This window comes from Phialemonium atrogriseum (assembly GCF_030411735.1).
Source record: "Phialemonium atrogriseum strain 8032-3 unplaced genomic scaffold QBC33scaffold_48, whole genome shotgun sequence".
In the NCBI taxonomy this organism is placed as follows: Eukaryota; Fungi; Ascomycota; class Sordariomycetes; order Cephalothecales; family Cephalothecaceae; genus Phialemonium; species Phialemonium atrogriseum.
Window position 1 is genome coordinate 95280 of NW_026848185.1, and position 11807 is coordinate 107086.

Consider the following 11807-nt stretch of genomic DNA (forward strand, 5'->3'; position numbering starts at 1 on the left):
AATCTCGAATACTACCACGTTACAGTAGATCGATAACTGATATTCATGTGCTGCTACCCCAACGTAGTTCATGCATGTGTGGAATATAAGGAATCGTCCAGGGCTATCAGGCACGTGGTTGCAGATCCCACAACATACAGCCGTCCCCGGGTCTTTAACCGTGAATAGCGACCGACGACAACGCCGGCGCAAGGCTGCAGATCACTTTTCGTGGCTGAGGAGTCTAAATGAAGAATAGACGACGACTGGTGCCATAATGATTTATTCATTCGGCTGGATATTGCCAGCAGCCAGGGGTGGGGAAGAGTATCTGAGTAGAACCCGCCGTTCCCTTGAAGATCGTTTCGTTCTTGGTATTTCCTATTCCCCTAGTGTTAACAGTATCACCTCGGCATTTGCAGCGGCTTCTGTCTGCAAGTGGCCCGCCTTGATCTTGGAGATGTTAAACGGCCCTTCTGTTATATTGACCATCTCCTAAGCGACGATTGACATCATAGGAGTGCCAGATATGATGGCTTCGACAATGGCAGCAGGATCATATTGGATATTGGTCCGGGGTTAAGAGACTGGGAGCTCATATCGAAGGGCTTACGGGATAAAAGCAGGGTTACCTTGACCACCAAGACCTGGGATTTCCAACTCGAGCCAAGGTTTTGGTCATGTACAGCCACCATGCCAAAGATTAAAAGGGAGGCGTAACCCGGGTCCAGCTCTCTCTTGCTCTCCCCAGAGTTTGGTGTTATCATACTCACTCACATATAGGCCTCTCATTTTTGCCATTATTAGTTGCCCATTTCCCATCTCCCCACAGAGTCCAACGAGAACCAACCAGCAGACCAACCAAAGTCAACATGAAGTCTGTCATCACCAATCTCCTCGCCGCCACCGGCCTCTTTGCCGTCACCCTCGCGAACCCCATGGTCAGCAAGCAGCTGACGAAGCGCTGCAACTGCAACTTTGATGAGATCTTCGCCCAGGTCGAGGCCCACGCTGAGGCTGCCGGTATGTCACGTCCCCGCGAGAGAGAAGAACATGACACGGAGATGTCTCTCGTTCCATATTGTCCTGCTAACCTCCGTTTTTTCCTGTGTCTATCCAGTGTCCATCTGCACATCGGCGGATATCGACGTTGACGCCGCTCTCGAATCGAGAGCGGCCGTTGCCGCCAAGCTGCAGGCCGACCTCGAGGCCGCCGCCGAGCTCCTCGCTCAGGCGTCCGCCGACCTTGAGGCTGCCACATCGGCCGACGTGGAAGCCTCCAACAGCGGCTGCGATTCCAGCTGCATCAAGAAGACCATTACCGAGCACTCCGAGACGTTCTGTGACCACGTTAGCGTCATTGTCGAGACCCTTGGGGAAGGTAAGACTCTCTACATGCACACAGTTAACACGCCGATACGTAATAAGAAAAACCGAGCTGATTATTGTTTCTCCCCCTCCTTCCTCTAGACTGTGTAAAGCCGTACGTCAAGCCGTGCATGGCCAACTTCGGCGCCTTCGCCAAGTCATGCGACAAGCTCTTCGCCGGCGTGGCCGCGTCCGTCGGCGGCGTCGTCCAGGCTGTCCTCGGCGCCTCACTCAGTCTGTCCTTGGGCCTCGACATAGGCGCCATCCTCGGCATCGGGCTCGGCGGCATCCTCGGCATAGGCCGCGCATAAGGTGGATTACGATGGCTAGACTACACGGCGGTTTTGTCTAGATCGTCGTCTTCCGTGGAGGTGTGTGTGCTGCGCAGGGCAGGATGGACGGGCTCCCTGCTTGCTCCTTGGGAATTTTCCCTCCCCGCTGGCGCCTGAAACTCGATTTCATGGCCCACGTCGACACGGGGTTCTCAGGTCTTCGTACTTTCCCATTTCCTTGGTCCGCGGCCCAATTTGTCGACTGATCGCGCCTCGTCCAGGGTGCTCTCTTATGAGGTAGCTGAAAAAGGAATACAAAATCTACGGATACTGACGAAGACGTCTTGAGATGCTGTAGAGTGCCTGCATCTTGGTCTATGTCCCCGAGGCAGATCTTGATGACCGTGTATTCCGAACTGGTACCCATATAACCTTGACCTTCGGTTTAGGCATCCAGCCAGGCAACAGTCTTGACATGCTGTTAATGCCGCAGCCAGCCACATTCAAGTCTAGCAAAAATATGTGCATACCCACTGAGTCGTGGCTAGAATCGTGGTAAATCAGACCCAAGTCGTCCCCAAATCCCTCTTGTGGTTGGGGCAAGTCAAGGTGCAAACACTGGTCATGGAGTCATCTAAACCCGCAATGAAGAAAAATATGGCGCCGGGTGATTGGCTAGGAAATGCACCACCGTCAGCCCCATCAAGCGGCCGCCGCCTTTGCAGTCATTGGCTCTTCATTCGCCAAGCTACTAGGCAGCACAGGTCCCAGCTCTAACCATGCCCCTTTTGGGAAGCCTCATCTTATATAAATATTGTCCCCCTTTTGAGAAGCATTTATCTTATGGTATAAATATTCGATCCTGCCATACCTTACACTCAACTGCGACACTCCCTCACGCCAGAAGAGGGCAAAAGAGAAGAAGAAAGGGACTCGGCCAGATCACGCCAGCAAGAGTAATAATGGGCGAGACGCTGGCCAAACTTCATCCCACGGACGGCGTCACAAATATATACATGCGTAGCTGCTACGGCTCGTGTCAAGCCCGGTATTCCAGGTTTGCAGACCATGACTCGGAGCAGGACGACCTGACAAACAGCTTGACCGAAGTCCCCATTGTCCATCATCACTTTTACCATGCCGAGAAATGGCACACGGAAAACTTCAGGAAAACTTCATTTTTCAGAGCCACAAGCTCTCCGGGGTCAACCTGAACGGCCGTGAGATCAAGAACTTGATCAAGAGCGCCCACCTGCTCAGCCTCAAGAGCGGGAGAAGATCGCCATGGATCGTCTGCACATGCTGGCGCGGAATCGGATAAGGGCGCTCGAGGCTCTGAACAGTGTAGGGAACTAGGCTTTTCGTATCATTGGAAGAACATATCTCATCTGGCTTTCTCGAATAGTCACCGAAAATCTAGCGACATCATCGGACTTGCAAGGGACCTCCTCATATTGCACTCAGTTGCCATGGCCATTTCTCCCGTAAAACTGTGCAACTACATACATGTATCCAACTTGACATAGCCCATCCCATCTCCTCAAGAAGAAACATAGTCCGGTCCGCTCAGACATACGAACAAGTAACCGTCGACGACCCCGAAACGGAGCACGAAGTCAACACGTTTCCGTTCTGCTTAATATCAATAATCTCCGCACCAGTGACCCCCACAGTAGTCCCAGAAGTCTCAGTGACGCTGCTGCCAGTGAAAGTAACAGTCCCAAAGTTCGCAAACGGAACCAGCGCCCCGCCCGACTCAAAGTCCTCAACAATCCACTCCGCATTCGTCTCGCACAGCGGGTCACTCTCGCCGCTGAACGAGTGGCTGACGCTCTTCCCCGTCGACAGGTTCTGAATCGTGACACTCCCCGCCGACGTCGACGACGCCGAGGCAGTCATCTTGATCTGATCGCCGGCATGGATGGCGAACCCGGAGAAGGTATACGCATAGTCCGGGTACCACTCGTACCAGGCGTCGAAGCTGACGGATGAGCCCTGGACGTAGAAGTCGACGCCGGTCTGCAGGATGGACGTCTGGCAGGTGTCGCCGTCGATGCCGACCCAGGCCGAGGCGGCGTACTCGGTGCGCGACGAGCCGCCGGATGGTGTCTTTGGGGTGGGCACCGTGATTGTGCCGGTGACTGACTTGTAGCCCGTGCCGATGAGGACGGCTCCCGCCCAGTTCTGCGAGTAGCTGACGTCGGTGTTGTTGGTGCTGGTCAGAGACGGTTCGGAAACGGGGATCCTGGGATGGGTCTTGCGGAAGGCCAAGCGCTTGGCGGCGCGGGGCTCGCGGGGGACCAAGGTGATGGGATTTGCGAGAATGGTTTGGGCACCTAGAAGGGCGGCGATGGCGGTGGTGGACTTCATGTTGATTGTGTGTTGAGGGTATTTGGAGGAATAAGATGCCTGCCAGAAAAGACGAAGTTATGTTGAAAGTTTTGGAAAAGAGTTCGTCTTAAAGGCTGTGTCAGAATGAACTCGAGACTACGAGGTTGATCAAAAAATCACAACGAGGTCATCCGCCAGCAATATATGGTCATGAGAGTCTCATCTAGAATTCCCGAGTCTACGCAGAATTCCGCTCCTTCATGATAACAACTCCTACAAGAATTAGACCAGGGTGATGAATCTCCTGCCAAGAAGGGGTGATGCACCCGTCTGGTGTCGGCATAGCACATCATGGTACCAACGGGGGCGCCTCAAAGTCCGGCCACCTTCCGGATTCTCAATGGTAGTCCTTGCAGCCGACCGATCTGCGTGGGGGTTGAGGTACGAGGTGAGGGATCCAGCTGCATTTCTGTCTGAGATGGAAAGGTCATCCTGTCTATTGCCTTCTTGTATGGGGATAGGGGAAAATTCTAGAACAAAGTCGTGATAGAAACTCTGAGCTCGTTATGGATATATTGGCCGAACTTGGATGATCATTACCAAATTGAAGGAATATTGCTGCACGAGCCCATGGATTGTGGCGGCTTTATTGTCAAGTAGGCCTTGGCGATTTTGGAAGGTCACATTCTGTTATGGTAGCTGAAGGTTCTTGCGCTGAGCCATTGGCGTCCGAGATAAGTAAAAACACCAGCACGCGATGGCTTGCTGGCGCAGGGGGGGAAGCACATGGAGTGGGCACGAGGGGTGCGGGGAGGGCAGCCTGGTCGACAGCTTTTGGCTGGATGCGAGTCATGGCCACCCCCAAATCTAAGACAAGAAGTGCCGCAGCCGTCTGGGTCAGGGGAAGTAAGGTAGGCAGCCTAACGGCATCGTTAAGGTTTGAGGGCTCTTTGAGTGATCCGAGACCCTGGTTCTGGAAAGCGACCTAGGGTCCTTGGCTAATTAAATGGACCTCAATCCTGCCTCTGTTAATTACTCCTCCTCCTTGAAATTTGGATGACGGTAAAAAAGCAGCCCTCGGGACGGAGGCTGGGAGGACGGGAACTTGGCTTGCAACCACTTGAGTTGCCTTTCTTATCTTGGCATAGCAAGGGGGGATGAGGTCGGCATGCTAAGCTGGATGCGGCAGGTGTCTTGGCGCGGGGGTCTCAAAGCGGGTAAAGCCGTGACGCAGCTGATGTTGACGATATGGTTCGGCCAATTAGAGAATAGCTGCTGTCCCCCCGCCTGACGCCGGAAGAGTTCCGCCTCATGGCTGGCGGGTGGCGCACGCATCACGCCCAAGGTGTTGTGCTCTGCGAATATGATTTCGGACCAGCTAGTCGCAAGCCCTCGCTCGAAGCGATTGGCCCGAGGCATTCTCTGGTGATCACAGTGAGCAAGGAGAGGTTACACAAGCGGCACTTACGGCAACTGGGCTGCACCGACGAGTTGGAGAAGCTGCACCGAAGCATTTGGCTTCTCCAACTCCTTCGGATGGGAATGGCTCCGGGTTCGGACGAGTTTAGACGCCGCCGGCACGCCTGCTCGAGATGTCATCGGCCCTTTATGGCGTCCTCGGCAGCCTCAATGACAGCAGTCACAATAGCTGCTGCTACTCTCTGGAGAACCTTGACTGTAATTAATGCACACCCATTCCGAGGTCTAAAATGGTAGCAGTGCTGGTAGTATTTGACGACAAGTGCGAATCATCTGCGATGTTGAGCGCATGACCACGGACTATGAAGCCCATGCAACAATAAATAAAGTAGAATTGGAAAGACTGCCCTTCTAATCAGCAGTAGGGGCCAAGTGTTGACACTGCCAAAGTTGATGATCTGAACTTTATCAGTCGTGAAAATTCTACTGCTTTCGGCGGAGCGCGCTCTCGCGTCTTTCCATTGAGAACGGGCAGACTGATCCAGCTTCTTAGCGGCATGGAGTGTCGCCCCATTACCGTAGTCTCAATTCACGTCCCAATTCATTAATCACCAACACAAATCCAAAAGGGAGCCCGGTGTCTTCTTCAACGGATTCAAACCCTAAGTATTCTAAAGGCTAAGCAGGTATGAATGGCTCGAGAAGCCAGTGATGGGCAGAAATAATTACAGTTTCCAAAACAGTCTTGGGCTGGAAGGTGGTGGGCCAGGTTGATTGGGCAGCGCGGCGTGACGCGTGAATTGGTCAGTTTTACTAGTGAATTTTGGTTGGTGATGTCATGCCTCGTGTACCTGATCTGGGCGAGCCTAAACGGATAATTGGGGCGAGATTCTCGTGGCTCCTGCCTTGAAATACCTTGGCCCCGCAGCCTACGCAATTACCTTCCAACGCGCTCAAAAATCCACAAACACTCGTTTTCACCCCCGTGGAAAGACAAATTCAGTCGTTCGAGCGCCAGCGGCAATCCCGCCGTCGCACACCATGCTCGTCGTTGCCCGAGACCTCGTTCGATACTCCGAGACGGCGCCATCTGACGTTGAGATCCACCCCGAGAAGTCCTCAACGCTGAAGGTCGGGCCCATCGTCGGCATCGGCGCCGGTTGCCTCATCTTCGTGCTGGCTGCCGCCTGTGGGATCGCTATTTACATGCGGCGGAGAAGGGAACGCCGCGAGAAACGCCCCGAAGACGACGCAATCTCCCTCGAGTCCGGCCGAGGCCGGTCTTAGGAATCTCTACCGCGCATCGGCTTCACGCCGCCGACTTTGCGGATTGACTCCGAACCGAAGCTACAAGCGACACAGCTAGTCATGATGGCTGTGTATTGAGCGTGGTGGATCGAGACAGAGGGATGGGGAATGTTCACCGACGCGCCCGTTGCAGACCAGGCCGCTTCCAATTTCGGAGCGCTTGCAAGCGACTACACTGGTGCGTGACAGTTTGGCACCCACTCCGTCATGGTTGGGATGTTTATCCTGGGTATGGGACTGGAAGAACTGGAAAGATGTGGATAATGACGTAGGAGTGGCACCACGGCTGTAGGCTGGGCCATGAAGGTGTGGTATTTAAGCTGATCAAGTTCAGCGACGATTGATGGCACAATTGGAATTTCCAGGCGGGAGAGCTGTAACTAATATTTAATTGGAAACGCTGCTCCTTCTCAGCGGCAGAACGCTCGAGATGCATCCTTCTGGCTCGATTCTCCCGCAGCGCAGGTGCTCACGTCCAGCTCTGGCAACATCGTGGGCATCTGATAGCGGCGTTGCTGCTCCTGCTAGAATAATCTATGGCCCTACTATTTGTAAGTGTTAACAAATACTGGGCAATCGATGACTTTGATCTTTGTTGCAATTAAAAAGCTTAACTCCGATCCCCGCTACTGCGCATGCTTATTGAGCGTCGGTCAAAGCGGCGGGGGTGTCTGTCGTTAACGCGGCACGACATCTGGCAGACTTTATTGTAACCAATTAGCAGTGGCTGCTCGAAAAAAGTAGGCATGCAAGATAAGGGTCTTCGCACTTGCAGTGGATTTTCAGCGCCCTCCAAAATACTGCTTATGGCGCTATTCCGTAAGCAACTTTCTCCTTTAGCAGGTAAACGGGCCGTACCGCTACTGGTTGCCCCCTTCGGCTGCAAAACTGGTGCATAACGCCACGTGCAGTGTGCTGACACATTGCGCACGCATCGTTGGTCCAGATCTTATCTCATTCTACGGATCCTTGGGTCGCAATTCTCTTAATTTGACATCCTGCAAGTCAAGCAAATTTCACTCTTGTACAGCGCTGCCATTCTGCAGGGAGAGTGTTGGTGCAAGGATTGCTCCTTGTAGGCTCCTGGTCTGATTAGCCAATGCTTAGTATTTGAGGTGTCATTCATCTAGGCATGAATCATGTTTGCCTCCTGGCATTCACCTATTGTAGGAGTTGCCTGACGGACGTCATGTATATATAAATGTGACGAAGGTGAAGCACCCGGAGATCTGATTCTCTCCCAAGAGCATCCGAGACATCATCTACGCCCCCCACCCACCCAATCTCACACTCTCAGGCTCGAATCTAGAATGAACTTTGCCCTCTTGTCCGCCGTTCTCTCGGCCCTGGCCCTGAGCAGCGTGAATGCAGCCAACAGTGAGACATGGGCTTGTTCCCTTCAAGATGATATCCATCGCTGACACTCTTCCCAGAAGTCCCTTTCGAGAGACTGGACAAGAATGACACTGTAAGAACATGAACCCAGAAAACCGAAAGCCAGGAACCGATCCGCTAATTTGCAAAAAGCTCCTGTTGATCATCGATCTCCAGGAAGGTCTCTTCAACCTGGCCCGTGACTTTGATGCCACCCTCTTCCGGGACAGCATGATCGCTCACGCCGCTATTGGCCAGGCCTTCGACGTGCCGGTTATCATGACCACCTCTGCCCAGACCGGTTCGTCTTGTTCTTACTCCACTGACTTGAGGAAATATTAACCGCCTAAGAATAGGACCCAACGGCCCACTGCCGCAGGAAATTCTGGACATGTATCCCAACGCCCCTCTGATCAAGCGTCAGGGTGAAGTCGACGCCTGGGACAACTCCGACTTCCGTGCGGCTGTCCGCGCCACCAACAAGACGCAGATCGTTATGGCGGGCATTGTTACCGACGTCTGTATGTGACATATCTTGGTCCTCTCGGACTCTCTCCCCCCCGCCCCCCCCCCCCCAACCATTTTTCCGAGCTACCCTCAAGCTAACTACCAACCCCCCCCTAAAGGCACGGCCTTCCTCGCGCTCTCTCTCCGCGCCGAGGGCTACAGCGTGTGGGCAAACATTGAGGCCTCCGGCACGACCACGCCCCTGATCCGAGACATCAGCAACCAGCGGATGGTGGACGCCGGAGTGAACGTGGTGTCTCTCTTCTCCATCGTGTGCGACCTGATGCGCGACTGGCGCAACGTCCCTGGTGCTGTCGAGCTCCTCCCCTGGTTGGACAAGTACCTGCCTGCCTATGGCTACGTTGCCCGCGGCCACGCCAACGCGATTCGCAACGGCACCATCATCCCCGGCCAGGATAAGTTGCCCTCGTAAGATGGGTAATTTCGCGGCAAGAATGTCGTCACTTGTGGCTGGCGGTGGTGGAGCGCGAGTTGCTGTGGAATCACAGCCATTGGTGGACCGCCTTTTCCTATGTTCCATGTCCAAGTGCGCAAATCCATGAGCAATCGCATTTTGACAAAGAATAGGAGAGCCGAGGTTCCTGAGTTTAAGTCTACTTCTTGTCACTCGCTTTGGTGGAAAAGATTTTTGGGGTCGGCAAGCTTTTCAACAACCTTGCCCACACTCTACTCAGTTATATGGGAAACAATGGGGTATTAGAAACGATTCCAAGGGATTAGATAGCTTTCCAAATCCTAACCTCAACCTTATTGCAAAACAACTGCTATTTTCACAAGCTAATTTCAAGCTATTTCCAAAGATGGGCGGGCATTATGGGCGGCTACATACATTTTCATGTGAGAAAACAAGATAGAATGACAGTAGCATATAGATTGAGGAAAGAATGACACGTTGACACGCGCATAGGATAAACAAGATCATATCAGCATGACGCTAGAGGAAACAACCTGTTGCTGTTACCATCGCCGTCGACGTCGCTTGTTCCGTGGCTAGCAGCTGGTCTTTTTCATGCTCCAACTGTCTAAGAAACTCTGGCGGCCCGGAACCCTTGCCTGAATAGCTAAATGCCCCTCGCGGAGACAAGGTCATTTTGGGCCTCCGTGATATTCCGAACTGAACTAGAGAGTATTCCTTTGTGCCTTATGATATGTAGGTTGAGACCGAACTTAGCAAATTGCCGACCAGCTCTAGCTAATGATTTCATCTAAACCGGGTCTAGCATACCGCCAATGATTGTAATTAGTTGATGGCAACCTTGTAGGGCAATATCTCCAGCATCCACCATGCTCTATAGTATAGTCAACAACCAGAGTTTCCTATCCAAGGGAAACCAAAACCGTTGATATAATCCAGACTTGCTGAATTGCGTCTAGGTTGAAGGACTCCCAATCTCAAGGACGTACTTCTGCCCTATCTACCATAATATGCAACTATCTTCGTGCTTCGGATGTTGAGTCTATTGGGGCACCGCTGTACAGCTGCTGACCGTTCTTCTTGAAGCCGGTGATGACGTCTTGTCCGCGCTTGCTCACCAGCCATTCGGCGAACGTCTTAGCCGTTTCAGGGTTCGGGGCCTTCTCGCCAACCAAGAGGTGGGCGGGGTTCAGCAGCGGGTCGTCGGCGTCGTCGGTGGATGCCTTGTAGATGGTGGTCTGACTCGACATGTTGGCGGGCAGCGACAGGAAGGTGCCCCTGTCGGTAAGGGTGTATTCGTCTAGCAGGATTGCCGCCGTCAGGGCCTGGATGGGGAAGGCGATGTACTGGTGGTACCAGGTGGAGTAGGCTGTTGCCCATGGCACCTGATCGAGAGGTAAAAGTTAATCGGTGGCGTGGCATACATGACGGAGAACCGGGGGGGTGCGAGTAGGAGACGGAATTAAGAGAGAGAAGGGGCGACGAACCTGCCCAATGCTGATCCATAAATCTGATTCTTTGATGTTTGTCGCCGACTTGTCGTACCGGCTGAGGAATCTCACAGGCGGGGTCGACGTTGCCGCCTCGGCAGCCTCATGCAGTGTAGAGAATATGGTCAAGATGTCCGACGAGTTGGAGATGTTTGCCGGATTGGATGGAGGCCCAACGATTATGAAATGGTCGCGGAACGCGTAGTAGCTCGGGGATTTGGCGATACCCTGGTTGATGGCAATCTCCTCGGCGGCAGGACTGTAGGTGATGCCCACGTCGACAATCCCAGACTTGAGATACTGGATGCTCACCGTGGTATCGCTCTTGTACCAGGCAACCTGGAAGGGGTCGCTGCCATTGGCCACGCTGTCCTTGATGAATGCGTCGGCGAGTTCTGCGATTTCGGAACCCATACATTGTCAGAGCAACCGAACAGCAATCTCGTCACGTCGGTTTTCTCACGCACCTTTAACCAGCCCACTTTGGCCTGCACCTCCGTTGCCAATGTTCAGGAGGATGGAGGAGTTGGTGCTGTTCCCATAACCGCCGTCGTAAATCTCCTCCGGGTCTACGGCGATGCTGAAGCCGGCAAGGACGGCCGCGAGAAGGAGGGAGGACTGAAGAAGGCGTGCCATTTTCTTTTTTTCGCTCGACATGATCTGATCCGAGATGCTAGGTGAGTCAACCAAAATACTGTTGCAAAGCGACACTCACGGCTTCATATATAGGCGAGAGCTGCCCCTGGCTGTGGTCGATCACAACATGCCCGGACAAGCATAGTTTGTCTCGTAGATTCCCCCTTTCGTTTCTCCTCTCCGTCGTACACGTGTATCACACTAGTTCAGCTCGCTACCGGGATGCAAAAACTCTAATTTGACAGCGAGCCCTGTATCCGGCGATCTCTGCAGATCTGTGCGCTAGCTAGGACGAAAGCAGCTAAAGGATGCCAAATCACAGCGGGCCACTGCGCTGGATCATCGCCATTAACCAACCATAAATGCCGTCGATGGTATCGGGCAGAGCCGAGATTCCACAGAATATTGCACGCTCAGCGTCAGATTAATTCTGATCTACGAAATGGCTTGTGATAGTCAACGCCACTCGGCGAGTTGGCGGTGAGTTGGGACTTCTTTTCATTTCAGGCAGGGCCAGCTGAGCAAGTTGGACGTGCTACGTCATGGATCACGTGGCCACCCATTTCCCAGATTTTAACTTTTCCACAGACAGACAACAGAAAAGCAGACCTGACATGTCAACATGGCGCCAAATACTGACGCGGGTGCTGCCTGAGATTTCAACCGAACCCATTCCTTAGTAAACCT

At 53.2% G+C, this 11807-nt stretch overlaps 5 protein-coding genes across 5 annotated transcripts; 3 read left to right on the forward strand and 2 right to left on the reverse strand.

The window, feature by feature from the left end:
* Window positions 1-530: 530 nt before the first annotated feature.
* QBC33DRAFT_623993 (uncharacterized protein) lies at window positions 531-1658 on the forward strand (the record flags this gene model as incomplete). The annotated part of the gene is made up of 3 exons (XM_060432924.1): window positions 531-1002; window positions 1100-1360; window positions 1450-1658. The coding sequence occupies exons 1-3, from the start codon at window positions 852-854 to the stop codon at window positions 1656-1658; spliced, it is 621 nt and encodes a 206-aa protein (XP_060278256.1). The 5' UTR covers window positions 531-851.
* A 1317-nt stretch (window positions 1659-2975) lies between these two features.
* Window positions 2976-4201, reverse strand: QBC33DRAFT_552980 (putative acid proteinase protein). Its single transcript, XM_060429355.1, has one exon. The coding sequence runs from the start codon at window positions 3987-3989 to the stop codon at window positions 3186-3188; it is 804 nt and encodes a 267-aa protein (XP_060278257.1). The 5' UTR covers window positions 3990-4201; the 3' UTR covers window positions 2976-3185.
* Window positions 4202-6410: 2209 nt separating this feature from the next.
* QBC33DRAFT_564181 (uncharacterized protein) lies at window positions 6411-6656 on the forward strand (the record flags this gene model as incomplete). The annotated part of the gene is made up of 1 exon (XM_060430342.1): window positions 6411-6656. The coding sequence occupies one exon, from the start codon at window positions 6411-6413 to the stop codon at window positions 6654-6656; it is 246 nt and encodes an 81-aa protein (XP_060278258.1).
* Window positions 6657-7676: 1020 nt separating this feature from the next.
* On the forward strand, window positions 7677-9320 carry QBC33DRAFT_294313 (Isochorismatase-like protein). Its single transcript, XM_060423367.1, has 5 exons — window positions 7677-8054; window positions 8111-8145; window positions 8205-8352; window positions 8408-8572; window positions 8678-9320. Exons 1-5 carry the CDS (start codon window positions 7988-7990, stop codon window positions 8989-8991), a joined length of 729 nt encoding a protein of 242 aa, XP_060278259.1. The 5' UTR covers window positions 7677-7987; the 3' UTR covers window positions 8992-9320.
* Window positions 9321-10010: 690 nt separating this feature from the next.
* On the reverse strand, window positions 10011-11120 carry QBC33DRAFT_582020 (uncharacterized protein; the record flags this gene model as incomplete). Its single annotated transcript, XM_060431306.1, has 3 exons — window positions 10011-10379; window positions 10482-10879; window positions 10952-11120. The coding sequence occupies 3 exons, from the start codon at window positions 11118-11120 to the stop codon at window positions 10011-10013; spliced, it is 936 nt and encodes a 311-aa protein (XP_060278260.1).
* Between the last annotated feature and the right edge of the window lie 687 nt (window positions 11121-11807).

Coding starts and splice junctions, on each gene's coding strand:
- QBC33DRAFT_552980 (XM_060429355.1), bottom strand. CDS start 3,989: ATGAAGTCCACCACCGCCATCGCCGCCCTTCTAGGTGCCCAAACCATT.
- QBC33DRAFT_294313 (XM_060423367.1), top strand. CDS start 7,988: ATGAACTTTGCCCTCTTGTCCGCCGTTCTCTCGGCCCTGGCCCTGAGC. Junction 8,055..8,110: donor CAGCGTGAATGCAGCCAACA/GTGAGACATGGG, acceptor CACTCTTCCCAG/AAGTCCCTTTCGAGAGACTG. Junction 8,146..8,204: donor GACTGGACAAGAATGACACT/GTAAGAACATGA, acceptor ATTTGCAAAAAG/CTCCTGTTGATCATCGATCT.